The sequence below is a fragment of the Dendropsophus ebraccatus genome, chromosome 2, assembly GCF_027789765.1.
Source record: "Dendropsophus ebraccatus isolate aDenEbr1 chromosome 2, aDenEbr1.pat, whole genome shotgun sequence".
Classification (NCBI taxonomy): Eukaryota; Metazoa; Chordata; class Amphibia; order Anura; family Hylidae; genus Dendropsophus; species Dendropsophus ebraccatus.
Window position 1 is genome coordinate 180,670,698 of NC_091455.1, and position 17,381 is coordinate 180,688,078.

General features: G+C 43.1%; 1 protein-coding gene across 3 annotated transcripts in view; it reads right to left on the bottom strand.

Annotated features, from left to right (window-relative positions):
- The window catches only part of LOC138783745 (mitogen-activated protein kinase kinase kinase 3-like), a 98,364-nt gene that overhangs the window by 27,119 nt on the left and 53,864 nt on the right, over positions 1-17,381 (bottom strand). For 2 of the 3 annotated variants that reach the window (XM_069958835.1, XM_069958833.1), the window contains 2 exons: positions 9,215-9,255; positions 5,381-5,480 (listed from right to left, as the gene is read on the bottom strand). In XM_069958835.1, coding sequence (XP_069814936.1) covers positions 5,381-5,480; positions 9,215-9,255 — 141 coding nt within the window. The remainder of the gene's footprint in view (positions 1-5,380; positions 5,481-9,214; positions 9,256-17,381) is intronic. The other variant, XM_069958834.1, reaches the window with a different exon arrangement.

Consider the following 17,381-nt stretch of genomic DNA (forward strand, 5'->3'; position numbering starts at 1 on the left):
GTAGAGCTGAGTCTGTAATAGTACAAGACCTATAAAGATGTCATAATGTAGCTGAACATTTTGGGGTCATCAGGGGACAGGACTGTGGAGGTATATAGCTGTAACCCCTCTCTCCCCGCAGAGTGCTGCATTATGTGCCCACATCTGCCCTGCTCATTCCTTCATAGTCCCAGCAGTCTCTGTCAGCACTTGTGTTTCCCATCCTCTCCATTCCTGCTATAATGTGCCTGCACTTACACTCAGGTATCCTTATCAGTAGGGAAGGCATCTAATAACACAGGTGTAGGGAACTATGGCTCTCCAGCTGTTACAAAACTACAACTCCCATCATGCATGGACAGCCAAAGCTAAGTCTTTGGCTGCCCAGGCATGATGGGGGTTGTAGTTTTGCAACAGCTGGAGAACCAAGGTTCCCTACCCCTGTACTAACAGATGGACACAAACATATCTGGTGTGTAAAGTATTAGACATGATCTATTTAGTCCGCCCTCATATTATTTCCTTTATTTTTATCTTAGGATAGATAAATACTCATCCCGCTCATACTTACATTCACTTACTAGCGATTTACCAACCACATCTGATGAAAGTTTGCTCCAAGTATCTATTACTCATAAAAATAACATTATGTGACATTGCTTCTGATCTTCTTCCCAACTAACCTCAGATAGTGGTTCTTACCAGGAATAAGGCAGCCCTTTAGCCATAGCTCATGGTATATAGCACTGTATTCCCCAGATGTGGCTGTTATTACAGCAGGTCCAGCACTGTCCCCCCTGCTGCTATCTATCTTTTATCCTTGGACCCTATGCGGCTGTCTTCACTTGGGCCCTGGGGCACACACCAGCCGCATGGAGCCCCTCTATCAGGACATCACTACATCTAATAAATGTCAATGGAAAACTTGTAAACTTTTCATGGGCATCGACAGTAATAAAACCTTGCATGACCTGAATTGCACAACTGCAACATGTGAATTATAACACATATTACACACTCATGTACAATTATATAGTACCTGGTCAGTACATGTGTTTATCCGCAGATTCTAGCTTTATTATCCCTTCTTTCAAAAATATAGTGGAAAAGAAAGCATTGCCTCCTAGTGATCAGCTACTAAGAGAGCATGTGAATGCTGTCAGTTCCCCAGATACTCCATCACCAGAGTGGCAGCTGCTCTCTTGTATTCTGCCTATGGCGGAGCCGGAATTCCACTTTTCCTTGGATTTTCCACCCTATTATTAGCAGCACAACTGCTTACAAGATAACTTTTGCAGTGGCAAATCTAGGCTTTAAAGGGGTTATCCAGTGCTACAAAAACATGGCCACTTTCTTCCAGAGACAGCACCGCTCTTGTCTCCAGCTTGGGTGGGGTTTTGCTGCTCAGTTCCATTGAAGTGAATGGAGCTTAAAGGGGAACTCCGGATAAGAAAAAAAATTTCTACTAAAAGTACATTAAAAGTTAAATATATGTGTCTATACAATGTATTACCGTATCTGTATGGTTCTGCCACACTGGTAGCCAATAGAAATCCAGGAAGTGAAAAAAAAATGGCCCCTGTGCAAATCCACATTGTCTCCTGCTCCTTCTGCTCTCCCACCTTAGTAGACAAATCTTCCATGCCTCTGTCTCACATTGTGTGTGTTTGCTGAGATCAGGCTGATGATGCAGACATGGGGCAGGGTGTGATGTCACAGGAGGCTTGGCTGATTAACCCAATCCCCTGAGTGATTCACCATCTCTGACTGGCCAGAAGCAGCTGCTGCACTGATTTCTCTAATTGTGCAGAAGTCTGCAGTAAAATTAGGGCTGTGTTCAGACATGTCGGAGTGTCATTGCAGTACTGCAGCGTATTCACAAAAATGATGCAGTAACACAAGTAAATGATGCTAAACAGCAGAGAGGATCAGAGCCTTATTGTGGGGCTCAACTTCAAAGATAACAGATGCTTGATCATCATATGTGCATCCGAAATGAAAAAAAAAAAAATTCAAAAAGTTCTTTACTTTATTCCAATATCAGCATTACAGGTAGAGAATACAGCGTGCTGTGTGGTGTTACAGGTAGTAACTGTGTGCTGTGTGGTGTTACAGGTAGAGAATACAGTGTGCTTTGTGGTGTTACAAGTAGAGAATACAGCGTGCTGTGTGGTGTTACAGGTAGAGAATACAGCGTGCTGTGTGGTGTTACAGGTAGAGAATACAGCGTGCTGTGTGGTGTTACAGGTAGAGAATACAGCGTGCTGTGTGGTGTTACAGGTAGAGAATACAGTGTGCTGTGTGGTGTTACAGCTAGAGAATACAGCGTGCTGTGTGGTGTTACAGGTAGAGAATACAGCGCGCTGTGTAGTGTTACAGGTAGAGAATACAGCATGCTGTGTGGTGTTACAGGTAGAGAGTACAGTGTGCTGTGTGGTGTTACAGGTAGAGAATACAGCATGCTGTGTGGTGTTACAGGTAGAGAATACAGTGTGCTGTGTGGTGTTACAGGTAGAGAGTACAGTGTGCTGTGTGGTGTTACAGGTAGAGAATACAGTGTGCTGTGTGGTGTTACAGATAGAGAATACAGTGTGCTGTGTGGTGTTACAGGTAGAGAATACAGTGTGCTGTGTGGTGTTACAGGTAGAGAATACAGCGTGCTGTGTGGTGTTACAGGGAGAGAATGCAGCGTGCTGTGTGGTGTTACAGGTAGAGAATACAGTGTGCTGTGTGGTGTTACAGGTAGAGAATACAGGGCGCTGTGTGCTGTTACAGGTAGAGAAAACAGTGTGCTGTGTTACAGGTAGAGAATACAGTGTGCTGTGTGGTGTTACAGGTAGAGAATACAGTGTGCTGTGTGGTGTTACAGGTAGAGAATACAGTGTGCTGTGTGGTATTACAGGTAGAGAATACAGCGTACTGTGTGGATGGGACCACAATGAAATCATAAATTACTGCAAATTATTCAGTAACACAATGAAACTGCAATGTGTGAACACAGCCTAGATGTTCCGCAACAGCTTTGGGCGGGGAATGTGCAGGGTGGAGGACTGTGATGAACAGCTGAGGGAAAGCATTGCATTCTGGAACCAGTAGTACTGTGTACAACTGATAAACCAGGAAGTGCAGAAACACAAAACAGAACAACCCCCCCCCCCCAAAAAAAACGAATTGATTTTTGGTAGTTTCAAAAATGGAATAGATAGGTAAGTAATGCTTTATGCTTCTGCAGAAGTTTCATTTTTTTCCCCTTTACCTGGAGTTCCCCTTTAATTGCAAACTGCACCTGAACTGGAGACAAGAGTCGTGTTGTCTCTGAAAGAAAGTGGCCATGTTTTTGTAGCTCTAGATAACCCCTTTAAAGCGACTCTGTACCCACAATCTGTCCCCCCCAAACCACTTGTACCTTCGTATAGCTGCTTTCAATCCAAGATCTGTCCTGGAGTCCGTTCAGCAGGGGATGCAGTTATTGTCATTAAAACAACTTTTAATCTTGCAGCGCTGTGTCTAACGGCCGGGGCTTACATTTTGTATATGCATTAGGCTGGCACAACCTCTCTGTCCTTCCTCCTCCCCACCCTCCTCAGCATTAGGAATGATCCAGGCAGATTGCTTCTTATTCCCCACCTGTGTGTATAATGAACATGGGCTGGATCGTTATCACACCTGTGCAAAGCTCAAACAGCAGTAAATGTTCCTGGAGCATTCCTAATGCTGAGGAGGGCAGGGAGGAGGGAAGGAGAGGTTGTGCCAGCCTAATGCATATACAAATGTAAGCCCCGGCCGTTAGACACAGCGCTGCTGGATTAAAAGTTGTTTTTACGACAATAACTGCATCCCCTGCTGAACAGACCCCAGAACAGATCTTGGATTAAAAGCAGCTATCCAAAGGTACAAGTGGTTTGGGGGGTCAGATTGTGGCTACAGAGTCGCTTTAAAGAGGATGTACCACCCGGTACATCCTCTTTAACATTAACCCACGGATCAATCGGCGCTGGCACGGGGAAGCCGGTGCCGCGGTCTGTTTTTCGGACCGCCACCCGATTCCCGTGCACGGCGCGGTTTGATCCAACGGTACCGGCCGGTGCTGAAGCACTGGAGGTCGGCCGGTGGTACATCCTCTTTAAGCTCCATTCACTTCAATAGAAATGAGTTACAAAACCTGCACCCAAACAGGAGACAAGAGTGGTGCTGGAAGAAAGTGGCCATGTTTTTGTAGCGCTAGATAACCCCTTCAAAACAAATGTCCACCTTTTCTTACATGTCATTTATAGGTCCCGCATTCTGTACAAATTCTATATATATGTCTTTAGCAGATGGAGCATTAGTTTCTGATATGGAGCTCCACATTCCTGCATAGATTTAAGGATATTCATATAAATTGATTTATACAGACTGATATATATGTTATTTATAGATAGATAGATATGTTATTTATAGATAGATAGATTGATAGATAAAGATATATGACTACTGATACATATGGTATTTTACGATATAAACGGCACTCACCATTGACTAATAAGGTCATTTATTAGTGCAACACACAACACCAACTGTCAAGCAACGGGAGACATGGATTGCAGGGATGCTCCACAGGCAACGGCCATTTCATAAAACAGCCCTTGCCTGTTGCTATGTCTACCATTGTTTGACAATCGTTGTGTGTTCCATGAATAAACAACCATATTAGTGAATGGTGAGTGACGTTTCTCTATACCTCTTCATTAAGAGTTTGTATATAAGAACACAGCACAGCAGCTGGTCTCCCGATTTGTACCTGTGTGGAGCGGCTGTCCATGCCATGTGAGTCTCAGTCTGTGATTTGTTAGTGGCACTGCCAGAATTTTCTACCCTTGCGTATTCTAAGATACAACCCTATCCACAAGTTTGGTCATAAGTGTAAGCTCAGGCCTGCTACTAGGCCCTCACAGTCTCAAAAGTTATGCATGAAAGGTAGCTCAGCATTGTACATCCCTGGCAGCTCCATAGACAATGAAAGGAGCTGCGGTACACGTGCTGCTCCATTCATAGCAAACACATGAAGCCCCATACTACAGACTGCCAGGGTCCCAGTGGCAAATTATCTGATGATTTGACACTTATTTCCTAACTTTTAGATATAGCATAAGTTTTTCCCTGCATTGCCGTGCTCCTGTGTCCTAACAAGCTCCATTAAATTGAATGGCTATTAGGTTGGAAACATTTTAATTTGAAGTCAACATAGTAAATCAGCTGCAGCGACACCACCAGTTGTCACTCTCTGGAGGTGACGAAACATTGTGACAGTATGCTAGTCTGACAGCAATAACACAAGCCAGAACATGAAGTCATCCCGTGTAAAAAAAAAAAAAAAAAAGTTCTGCGATGCAAGAAACTATCAAAACAAAGTACGCATTACCTCATTGTTTGCATAGTGCAAATCCAATGTTTGCCCAAACACATCTGTAACTTTCTGCAGCACATCCTTCAGCTTTACCGGCCTCCTGAACTCAATAATCCTGTTATAAGAAAAGAGGCAGACACATCAGTAACATACATTCTAGTCAATAGGGCCCAGGGAATTACCTACATAATCGCCGTATACTCTGGTATACCTGCATACTTGTGGCTATGCTTTGTTTGTTTTATGCATATATATATATATAGATATATATATATATATTATTTTTATTTTTTTATGTATATTTTTTTCCCCCCTGTGGGATGCAAAAACAGCGCGGTCATAGAAGTGAGAGCCCCACTAGCCACAGGGGCTGATGTCAGTGACTAAGCAGTGTACCATACGGCAGGATATATTGGTCCTTTAATATTACTGCCTAAAGTACAAAATGTTTTTCATTATACTGAAAATAACATCTATTTTATAACAGGGAATTATGCAACATTTATGACTATGGGCCGCTTATAAACACTAAGAGGCTTTAGAGCCAGAGTCTTATTACCAGCGACTATATCAGTGCTGCTCCATTTATACAAGTGGTTTTTAAATGGGTAGTTTACAAAAAAAAAATCTTTCTTTCAAATCAACTGGTACCAGAGAGATTTGTAATTTTCTTCTATCAAAAAATCTCAAGTCTTCAAGTACTTATGAGCTGCTGTATGTCCTGCAGGAAGTGGTGTTTTCTTTTCATTCTGACACAGTGGTCTCTGCTGCCACCTCTGTCCGTGTCACGAACTGTCCAGAGCAGTAGCAAATATCAATAAAAAAAACTCTTCCTGCAGGACATACAGCAGCTGCTAAGTACAGGTAAATAATTATTTTCCCCCCACCCCCTACCCATAATGATTTTTTACTTCATGGCTGGACTTGACGAGTGCTTGCAGTTATGCAGTTATGACTACACTTGCCAGCTTAGTAGTCAGGCGGCCCAGCCCTTTATATTTATGCTCCTGGTACAAGGACCGACTACAGAGGGGTGGAGGGAGGTATAAAGAATGGGACAACCTGCAGAGGGGGATGTATACAGTATGGGGGCAGAACTATAGAGTGGGGATGTATACAGTATGGGGGCAGAACTATAGAGGAGGGATGTATACAGTATGGGGGCAGAACTATAGAGGGGGATGTATACAGTATGGGGGCAGAACTATAGAGGAGGGATGTATACAGTATGGGGGCAGAACTATAGAGGGGGATGTATACAGTATGGGGGCAGAACTATAGAGGGGGATGTATACAGTATGGGGGCAGAACTATAGAGGAGGGATGTATACAGTATGGGGGCAGAACTATAGAGGAGGGATGTATACAGTATGGGGGGCAGAACTATAGAGGGGGATGTATACAGTATGGGGGCAGAACTATAGAGGAGGGATGTATACAGTATAGGGGAAAATTATAATGGTGTATGTATACAGTATGGGGGGAAAGAACTACAGAGGGGGGACAGAGGTATACAGTTTGGGAGCCTAACTACAGGAAAACTAACAGTATAGGAGCCTAACAACAGTAGAACATACAGTATAGCGGCTTACTACTGTATAGAGTGAGACTACAATGTAGGGGCATCACGTGTTTCTCCGGAAATAAGACCTACCCTAAAAATAAGTCCTAGCCTTTATTCAGAGATAAAAATAACAGACGTCCCTGTCTTATTTTTGGAGAAACCAGGTATTATTACTGCCGTACTATACAAATTAGGACCTTGAATCGAATCATAATACTAGTCATTGTTATTTTTGCTTGGGCCCATGTGAAGCACAAATTCCCTACTATGATGGATTACAATTCCTTCCTGCCCAGGACTGATGAGGTGGCCCATGGTGATGTCAGCAGAGTGAATGGGCTCCTAGAAGTGAGACCCCTGAGAACGGAGCTATGGATACATGCAATGAATATATTGTGCTGTGACTAAGGCCTTTGAAGCCTGTGGCTGTGAATCGGCTGGAGCTGGCACAGGCTTCGCTCTCATCACTGCTCTCTCTGTACATGACTCACATTTGCCTATATTTTCATCCAGATCATTTGCAACTAATTCCATAATTCACTGCAAGTGTTATTATGTCGTGAGTGCCGCACGGAGACGTACTGCTGTCTAATAGCTGAGACATTTTAAACCCCTTGTTATATTGATGTCCAGCAATAGAAACCTCAAGGGGTAGATTTGGCAAGCTGGCAGCACTTTCCACTGTGATTAGTTTAACTTTTTCCTATCTTTCACTGTAACCAAATACATGCTTCATTTACTTTTACCAGTAAAGATAAACCACGGGTGTCTGAGCGAGAACATAGTGCCGACCCCCGCACAACGGCCCCCTTCATCTGCCCCCTATGAAGTGTAATGATAGCCAAAGAACCAGAGATTATGTGTCTGCCCACTTGCATGATGTTTGACTTTGCAAGTTTATTTACTATACTCAGCACATAGAGCGATAATGAGATGTTGGCAGTCAGCTGTGACCGTATACACCTCAGATCTACCTGCACCTAGGTCAACCATTACGCTGAAACAGATAAGGCCTACACATAATACGTCATAGAACCAAACTGCACGGTATAATAAGGCCTGTATGATCAGTATAGAGGAGTCACCTCTAGTAAGGTGAAGATCAGGAGACATGGATGCAACAAGTAATGGGATCCCCAATCCTGCCATAAGCAAGTCAGAATTATTATGTTCAGTCTTGTTACCTTGATTATTAGGGTCCATTTACACAGAAAGATTATCTGACAGATTAGCTGCCAAAGATTTGAAGTCAATGCCAGAAACAGACTATCCCTCTCCCTCTCCCCGCTCCCAGTCTTCTCTCCTGTGCTCTGCAGCTCCGTCAGCTGACACACCGCTCAGCCAATCACAGGCCATGGCGGTCCCGGCCTATGATTGGCTAAGCGGCCAGGATACCAGGATGCTCAGATGATGATGCTGCTGTCGCGGGCACTGGAGAGAAGATCGGGAGCAGGGAGAGGTCAGGTGTGAGTTGATTGGGCAAGGGCTGCATAGCTAATGATGTCCATGCAGCCCTTGCTGCCCGATTATTGGGCCGTCTAATAGGTCCCATAGTCAGCCCAGGTAATAGTAACTTAAGCATTGGGCCTGTAACCTCACTAAGGCTGGGTTCACACTGCGTTTTTGCAATCTGTTTAAAATATATGTTCTATGAAACAAAATGGATGCAATTGTGTGCAGTCTGTTTGCATCCACTTTTTTCATTGACTTCCTTTATTTATATATATATATATATATATATATATATATATATACAAAAAAAAAACAGATGAAAAGGGATTTTTTTCTTCTCTTAGCATACATGAAAACATTGTTGACCATTTAAAAACACATACGTTAAAAAGACTGCAAATGCGCAGTGTGAACCCAGCCTATTGTACACTGAAGCACCTTGTTTATATTCCTTTAACTGAGACTTGCAGAACTTTTTTTCCCATACTTGCATCTAAAAGAAATGTTTTTCACCACGTATTTATTTCCAAGCTGGAGGAATAGTAGATACCCAACTTAAGAAATAATGTGGGCAACCATTTAAAAACAGGAAAGTGACTGTATTCACAATTATGTGCCACGTATTGACGGGTATTTTGTACTCTGGTGGTGACTCATACACTCTATATTGCAGATTTTAGGCAAAGCTCCTAGATTTATATCACAATGGCTCGAATCCTTTCTGTTCCCATTCTGCATGTCAGAACTTTCTGGAAAGCACCTTACTCTATAACAAGGCTTCAGGCCTTTGTTTGTTAATGAAGCTTCTTTATACAACACATGGCAGCACCTACCTCTTTTCTCCATTGTATTCAAACTTGATCCGCGCATCCTGCTGGGAGAAGATAAGACATCAGTTAGTCACATGTCAAAATTAACAGTTTTAGGCCATGCTCACACTACATACGTTTCGTAATAATCACGGCCGTTGTAACAACGGCCGTGATTACTATGGAACATACGTAGTGCTGCCTTTTAAGGAATCCCAGCTGGAGTGTATACACATGATCTCTAGCGGCGCCGCAAGAAACTTACATGTCAGTTTTCTGCTGCTGCTATTCAGTGAATAGTGGCCGCAGAAAACCTGTCAGTGCACACAATGAAGCGCACAGCTCCGGCTGCATGCTCCATTGTGTGCAGCGGGGAATTGGGCTGCGGGTGCGCACAGATGCGCCCACATCCCAATTCATCAGAAGTGAAGATCATCCGACCGGTACTGCAAGTACCAGCCTGGATGATCTTCCCTGACACCAGCTGTTCTGTCACCCGTAAGGGTCACGGAACAGCCGGTGTCTTATTATGTGGGAACATGGCCTTGAAGTGCACATCTACCTTTCATTAACATCAGTTATATAGCCAGCATCTATGTGATACAACTTGTTGCTGCCTGGAAACCATCACCAAGCAGGCTGGCAGACTTACAAAGCATTTGGTAAATCTTCAGATCCTTTTGTAATGTTGCAGCCATTTGCTAATATAAGAAAAAAAGTGTTCCCCCTGTCAATGAGCACTGCACCCCATAATGAGAAGGTGAAAACTAAATTTTAGAAATTTTTGCATATTTATTAAAAAAGAAAAAACTACATTTTTTCATGGACATACATATTTAGACTCCTCCCATTTCTCTTGATCATCTCTGAGATCTTCTTGCAGATCTCAGAGATCATCTCTAAAATGTTCTTGCACCTTAATTGGAGTCACCTGTGGTAAATTCAGCTGAGTGGACAGGATATGGAAAAACAAGCCCCTGTCTATATAAGATCTCACAGCTGATAATAAATGTCAGAGCAAAAACCAACCTATGAGGAGGAAAGAACTGCCTGTAGAGCTCAGGGACAGGATTGCAAGGAGACAGAGTGTATACAATTTTAGCTGCCCTGGGTTGCACTGGGTACAAACAGCAGCACATGTGATATCAGCAGTTTCATGCACAATAGAGCTTTCTCATGCTACGTTTACACGGAGCGATAATTGGCCCGATCGTACGATTAACAATGTCGGAGTAACAATTTTATTTTTTTCATAACGGTCATCGTTTAGACGGTACATTATATCGTACGGAAAATTGTTTTGCGATCGTTTTGCGATCGCTTAAGCCTATCTCACACATTGGTTAAATCGGCGAAAGACTGTTTACACGGAACGATCTGCGAATTTTTTGTGAACGACGATCGACGACTTGAGAACATGTTGAAAGATCAAAATGAACGATTTCTCGTTCGTCGTTTGATCGTTCGCTGCGTTTACACGTATGATTATAGTTCGAATTTTATCGTTATCGTGCAAATTCGCACGATAATCGTTACGTGTAAACACACCATCAGTCTGAAGAAGCATCCTTGCATGTGAAACAGCTGTAGCTAATATCGCATGAGCTGGTGTCTGTACCCACTGCAGTGCTCCTGATGTATGTCTGCACTTTGAAATAATAAAGAGGTCACATTTTATTCTGTAAATGCCCTTCCAGTTTTTCCATTGCACAGATATTCCAGTTTTTACTTGTATAGAGAGAACCACCGTAGTGACGAAGTGTTGGGCTTGACCAGGATACTTTCCTATAACTGAGTACAGGACTTACCACTTGGACAGAATAGGGCTGATCTCTATTTCTTTTCTATTGTGAACTATTTTAAAGGAAAAGTCCAGCCTGTGTAGAAAGGCCAAGGATCATCTGCTAAACGAGAAAATAATTCATGGCTGATCACATGCTTTGCGCAGCTGTCGGCTGCACATCTTTTGGTTTAAACAGGAATGTGCGGCTGACTAGGATAAAATAAATGGGCCACATGGACAATCCAGCAATCGTTCGTATGACCTGCTGCGTGTTCGAACAACCTATGGCTGCATCCATTTTCTCCAGGCTGCAGGATACAATCAGCAATCAGGTTTGCGCGAACCCAAATTTGCTGTACGTTTATTCATCTCTAGCGCCAACTTATTCCTTAGCACTGTATATATCTTGTCATCACTCCACTCAGTCTCTGTCTCCTTTAGGGATGGAAGGAAACCAGAGTACCCTGAGCAAACCCAACCAAACATTGGGAGAACATAAAAATTCTAAGTGATGCCTGAAGAAAACCAATCACTGCCCATCACCTGCCCCCCAATACAGTCCCTACAGTGCAGCATGGTAGTGGCGGCATCATGCTGTGGGGGTGTTTTTTTAGCAGCTGGGACTAGGAGACTGGTCAGGGTTAAGGGGAAGCTGAATGGAGCAAAGTACAGATATGCAGTGGTACCTTGGTTTAGGAGTAACTTGGATTGAGAGCATTTTGCAAGAAGAGCTCACAGTTTTTAAAAATTGTAACTTAGTTTAAGAGCATTGCTTTGGTTTAAGAGCTCTCTGCACTGCATAGTGGGGTCTACAGCTCTGTACTCTGACCCAGGAAGTCTCCCTCACCTTCCAAATCATAGCAAATCAACTTTAGGCTGGGGCTTGCATCAGAGGACAGGACTGTGGGGGGTAATCTCTTCTTAGCTGTAATCCCTCTCTCCCCGGACAGAGAGTGCTGCATGTATGTGCCCACATATGCCCTGCTCATTCTTTCATGCTCCCTGCAGTCTCTCTCAGCCCTTGTTCCCATCCTCTCCATTCCTGCTATAATGTGCCTGCACATAAACTCAGCTATTCACACTGCTGCTATAATGTGCCTGCACTTACACTCAGCCATTCACACTGCAGTATACAGAAGTTTCTGTCACTGTCTTCCTGCACAGCTCTGCGATTCTCACTTCCTGATTGGTCCATGCTGAACACACGCCCCTTCCCCATTGCTGTCATGTGACCACACAGACCTCTGGCAACAGCCCTGCTTCTCAATTCTAGCTTGTTGTACTACGTTACTGCATTATCGGGATCTGCAGTTCCATCCTGTATCTACAAATTGCTGGTGTTTTTCAGGTTTATGCACTTACTATACATTATACTCCACATGCTGATACTATACTGTACAGTAACTTATTATATCACATAGTCAGCTGTTTCTTATTGTTTGTTGAATTTGTTTTACATTTTATTCAGAATAAAAAAAAATATTTTTGGGGTGTGGAACCAATTGTCTGCATTTCAATTATTTCTTATGGGAGAATTTGCTTTGGTTTAAAAGTGATTTGGATTACAAGCACAGTCCCAGAACAAATTATGCTAGTAATCCAAGACACCACTATATTTTTAATAAAAACCTGATCCAAAGTTCTCTGGACCACAGACTGGATGGAAGGTTCTACGACAGTGTAGTGAGGAAAACATGATTTATTTATTTTTTGCACAACATAACGTGAAAAATTTTAGGGTCAGAAGACTGAAAGCATTGTATGTACATAACTGTATATTACCTATGTAAAGTCTACACCTACATTTTATATGGTGGTCACCATGGCTGATATTGTAGCCCAACTGGTAACTTGGGTCTCAGTGACACACCTCAATGTCTCTTGACTTGAAAATAATCGCTCTTGTGTGGGTGGCCTGAAGAATTTCATGTATTTACAACTTGTCTGCAAGCCGAGAACATAAAAGCCTCAAGTTTCCATAATCTCATTCTCCTGATGACGAGAGAGAGAAAGTTCCTCCTATTTGCTCTCGTTGAGAGCTGAATAATATACAGCTGTTAAAACTTAGTCTTAACCCCTGCACTGACAGCTGTCACCTCCAGGATTTCTCCTTTCACACTGATCTTATTCATCTTATTACTGGTGCTATTTATTTTGAATTATAGATTTAGGTTTTTCTTCAGTTTCAAGAACTTCAAGAAAATAAGGCCCAAAAGACTGCTGTTGGCTTGGGTCAATAGGCCCCGGTCAGGTCAGGTCTTATGTCCATAATGCAGGACTTCAGGCCAGGACATGCATCTATAATATGGGAGCAAAAATATGCATATGAGTTTATGTGCTACCAGTCTAGGGCTATGTGCAAACATAGTAAGAGAGCGGCCGTTCCGTGACGCGGTACCGTAGGGATGATCTTTGCAGCAGCAGAGTTCTGATGCGGGCACATCCGTGCGCGCCCGCATCAGAGATCCCCACAGCACACTATGGAGCGTGTCGCCTGAGCTGTTCAATCCATAGTGTGCACTGACATGGTTTTCTGCGGCCGCTATTTAATGAATAGCGGCCGCAGAAAACTGATATGTCAGTTGTTTGCGGGGCCGCTAGGGATCACGTCCGGAGTGTATACTATGTGTATACGCTGCGGCCAGGATTCCATGGGCAGCAATGGCATGTATATTTTTGTATAAATCCCAGCCGTTTTACAACGGGCGTGGTTTTTACGAAAATATACGTTGTGTGAACAAAGCCTAAGTGATAGAATGGAAAGGCCAAAGGCTGGCATGTGCAGGTTTTGTGTACTCTGCACTCAGCACTCTAATATACCTTGATTGGTGGAAGTCCTTGCATTATGCCCAACGTACAGAGACTGGAAAACCCCTTTAAGTCCTCTCCAGGAGATCCCCTCTTTATCTTGAAACTATTTTAACATATTTCTTATGGTTTTAATTACATACAGATAATTCAGTCAGCCAACCCCATGAGCAGACAGGGAGAGGTCAAGAGTTCAGCCAAAATCAGAGGTGGATCCAGGAAGAAAAAGAGGTATAAGTATTTAAGTAAAGCCTTTTTTTAAATTTTTTAAGAAACTCTAGGTGTGTGGAACCTTTAAAAATTTGGGGGATTTATTAACACACTTGCTGTACGGTCCCGGTATACACCCCTCTTACCTGATGGACGGGCAAGGCAACATGGCAAGGCAGGGAGGAGGCCTGAATTACTATGATTTATGCCTGCAAACAGTTGTAAAGCATGGCAAAAATCCACACCTATTCCGGGGCACCTGTCATGTGCCAGACACAGGCCCACCAGATTTAATCTTAGTAAATCCGGCAAGGGGCATGGGTGCAGGGCCTTATTTAAGGGGTATTCCATTGTTGATAATTTCCCCCCTTTGTTTCAGTATTAGAAGTTATCCCCAGTCCACAACCAGAATCTCCAATCACAATGAATCTTTGGTCACACATGCAGTGCTGCTCCATTTACTCTCAATGGCAGCTGCTGGACATGTCAGGTGTCAACAGTTCAGGTTGGTGGCGGTGACATGATGGTGTTGGGAATGTGTTCTTGGTGAACTCTTGTCCTACAATACCTGTAGATGGATACCTGGAAAGTATGGCTTATACAAGCTTATCCCGCCACATCAGATGTTTACCCCACGGCAGAAGGACTCTTTCAGCAGTACAATGCACCATACCTCAAAGGTCATATAGTCACTGATTGGTTTCAGGAACAGTCTTTAGACCTTAATCCTATGGAGAATCCTTGAGATGAAGTAGAATGGACTGTTGAGAGCACCATCATCTAATATGCAGCAACTGCGAGACGTAACATTAGCCAATATCCTGGGTGTCTCTAATCAAGTGGTCCTTCTGTGTATATATAAAGACTGAATATATACAACAACCGCACTCGACTCCAGAAAGTAATTTTCTTATTATGCCATCTCTTTATTTTTATTTCTGATATGTATAGGTTATGCACTTTAGGGGCCACTTCGGTCGAATAACCTTTGTCAACCTGGTATACTAGAGGTGACTGAAGAAATGAAGTAAGTGCCCAAGGAAACAAGGTGCCTGAGTCATGCTGCCATCTATTGTGGATGGCGGCCGTAGCACACTTGCATATTCAAGAGGAGCCTTTTCCTACTGGATTCTAGTGGGTTTCATGTCTCTAAACTAATAGCATTATACATAGAGCCTGTCAGTTCAGGTCTATAGACCCGTAGTCACAGCCAATGGTCTTTGTGGATGCACAATGGTCAACATGATATTGCCAGTAATATACTTCGGGATCATTCTCTGAAAACGACACCTCTTTATTTTTATTTCTCCAGTGTTAATGGCTTTATGGTATAATAATCATTATATGGTTTCACAATCTGCTTGTAAGATACTAAGGCAAGTGGACCACCCTGGGGACAAGCTAGTGCTCAATGTTTGCATAATAAATCACCAAATCTGTTGACAACCATCCAATGTGTTGAAGGATTTTTGTATGGATTTTAGATCAAATTAATAGATGTGCTAAAGATGTGACTATTTACAAACACAAAAAAGTTAAATTGTGCTGGTTTGTTAGAAAAAGGAGAGAAGGAGCCTATTAAGAATGATCAAAATGGGCCCCCATTATGGTGGTGGACAACAAGGACTAAGGCTAGGGATACCCCTTGACTTTTTGTAGTAAGTTTTTTTCTTCAAAACTTTTACAAATTATTTTCAGACCATTTTATTAAAACACATGGAGGAAAAGATAGCTACTTCTTTAAAAAAAAAAAAATCCCAGCATGCAGTGGTTGAAAACTGTATGTGATATATGTAAAGATTTGTAAAAACCTGCATTTTTCAGAAATGTCCTCCCTATCAATCAAGCTGAGCCGGGCAGGAAGAAGCAAGCAGGGGCAGCCCACTTGGCACTTTAACCAGTTGCTTAGTTTGTTTGTAAACTAGGTCACAGGCATCATAAATCTCCTGACAGACTTCCTCTTTAATGATGTTCCAGGGTCTTTTTTTTTCCACTGAACAGTACGACTTATGTCAATCTCTCATAAAACTTATAGAGAGCTAACACTCGGTCTTCTCTATCCTGACCTGTATGATCAGTACAGGCAGGAAGAGATAGTGGAAACCTAATAGCATATACCATTCTACTTCCCGTAAGAGAAATAGGACCATGCATTCATGACTAAAGGCCTCATTAGATGGAAATAAGCACCGATCTCATAGTTTGCTGCTATTTTACAGTATTAGGGTAGCTTCACACACACCGTATCGCAGTGAATTTTCTGCTGCAGATACGCAGCGGATACGCAGCAGATACGCAGCAGAGTTGATGTAAATAACTGAACACAGTATCAAATCTGCACCATCAAATCTGCCGCAGATCTGCTGCACATCGGTCGTGTGTGTTAGCACCCTTACACAGCTCAAGCCTTGGATGGGGAGGACTGCACAAACAATAGCCTAATCATTCGTGCCACCTTTTGCTGCAGTCGCAGGCCACAGATGTCTGGGGAGATGTGCAGTCATTTGAGAATTATTTTTTTCAGAGTAGGGATGGTCCGAACCCTCCGAGGTTCGGGTTCGTATGAACCTGAACGCTCGGCACCAGATTCCCGCTGTCTGCCCGCTCCGTGGAGCGGGTGGATACAGCGGGAGGACCGCCTGGAAAACTGGGATACAGCCTATGGCTATGGCTGTATCCCAGTTTTCCAGGCGGTCCTCCCAGTGGATCCGCCCGCTGCACGGAGTGGGCAGACAGCGGGAATCATTACCGAGAGTTCGGGTTCGTACGAACCCAAACCGAACTCTGTTCGGACCATCCCTATTTCAGAGGTAAAAATGACCTGATCAGCTGATCACTGACCCTATTACTCACTGTGGTTTTACCTGTACTATGTAAGCTGGTTGTCCCCGTGTAATAGGGCCCTATGTCTGTGAAGGTGAGTAACCCTCTGTACATTAAGTATCAACTTTTTCAACACTTTAGACTTTGATGGAACAAGGCCTTATTCCCTTACTTCTCGAAGACTAAGCATGCAACAACCCCTTCCTAACCCTAGACCGCCAAAAAAGCAGATATTAATCATTTCAATCCCCGAAACCACCAGGGAAGCAGACATCAACTCCAACACTACTACAGACCACCAGAAAGGCAGGAATTATCCCCTCTAAGGCTGGGTTCACACTACATATATTTCAGTCAGTATTGTGGTCCTCATATTGCAACCAAAACCAGGAGTGGATTAAAAACACAGAAAGGATCTGTTCACACAATGTTGAAATTGAGTGGATGGCCGCCATGTAATGGCAAATATTTGCTGTTATTTTAAAACAACGGCTGGTATATTGAAAAAATGGCAGTTATTTACTGTTATATGGCGACCATCCACTCAATTTCAACATTGCGTGAACA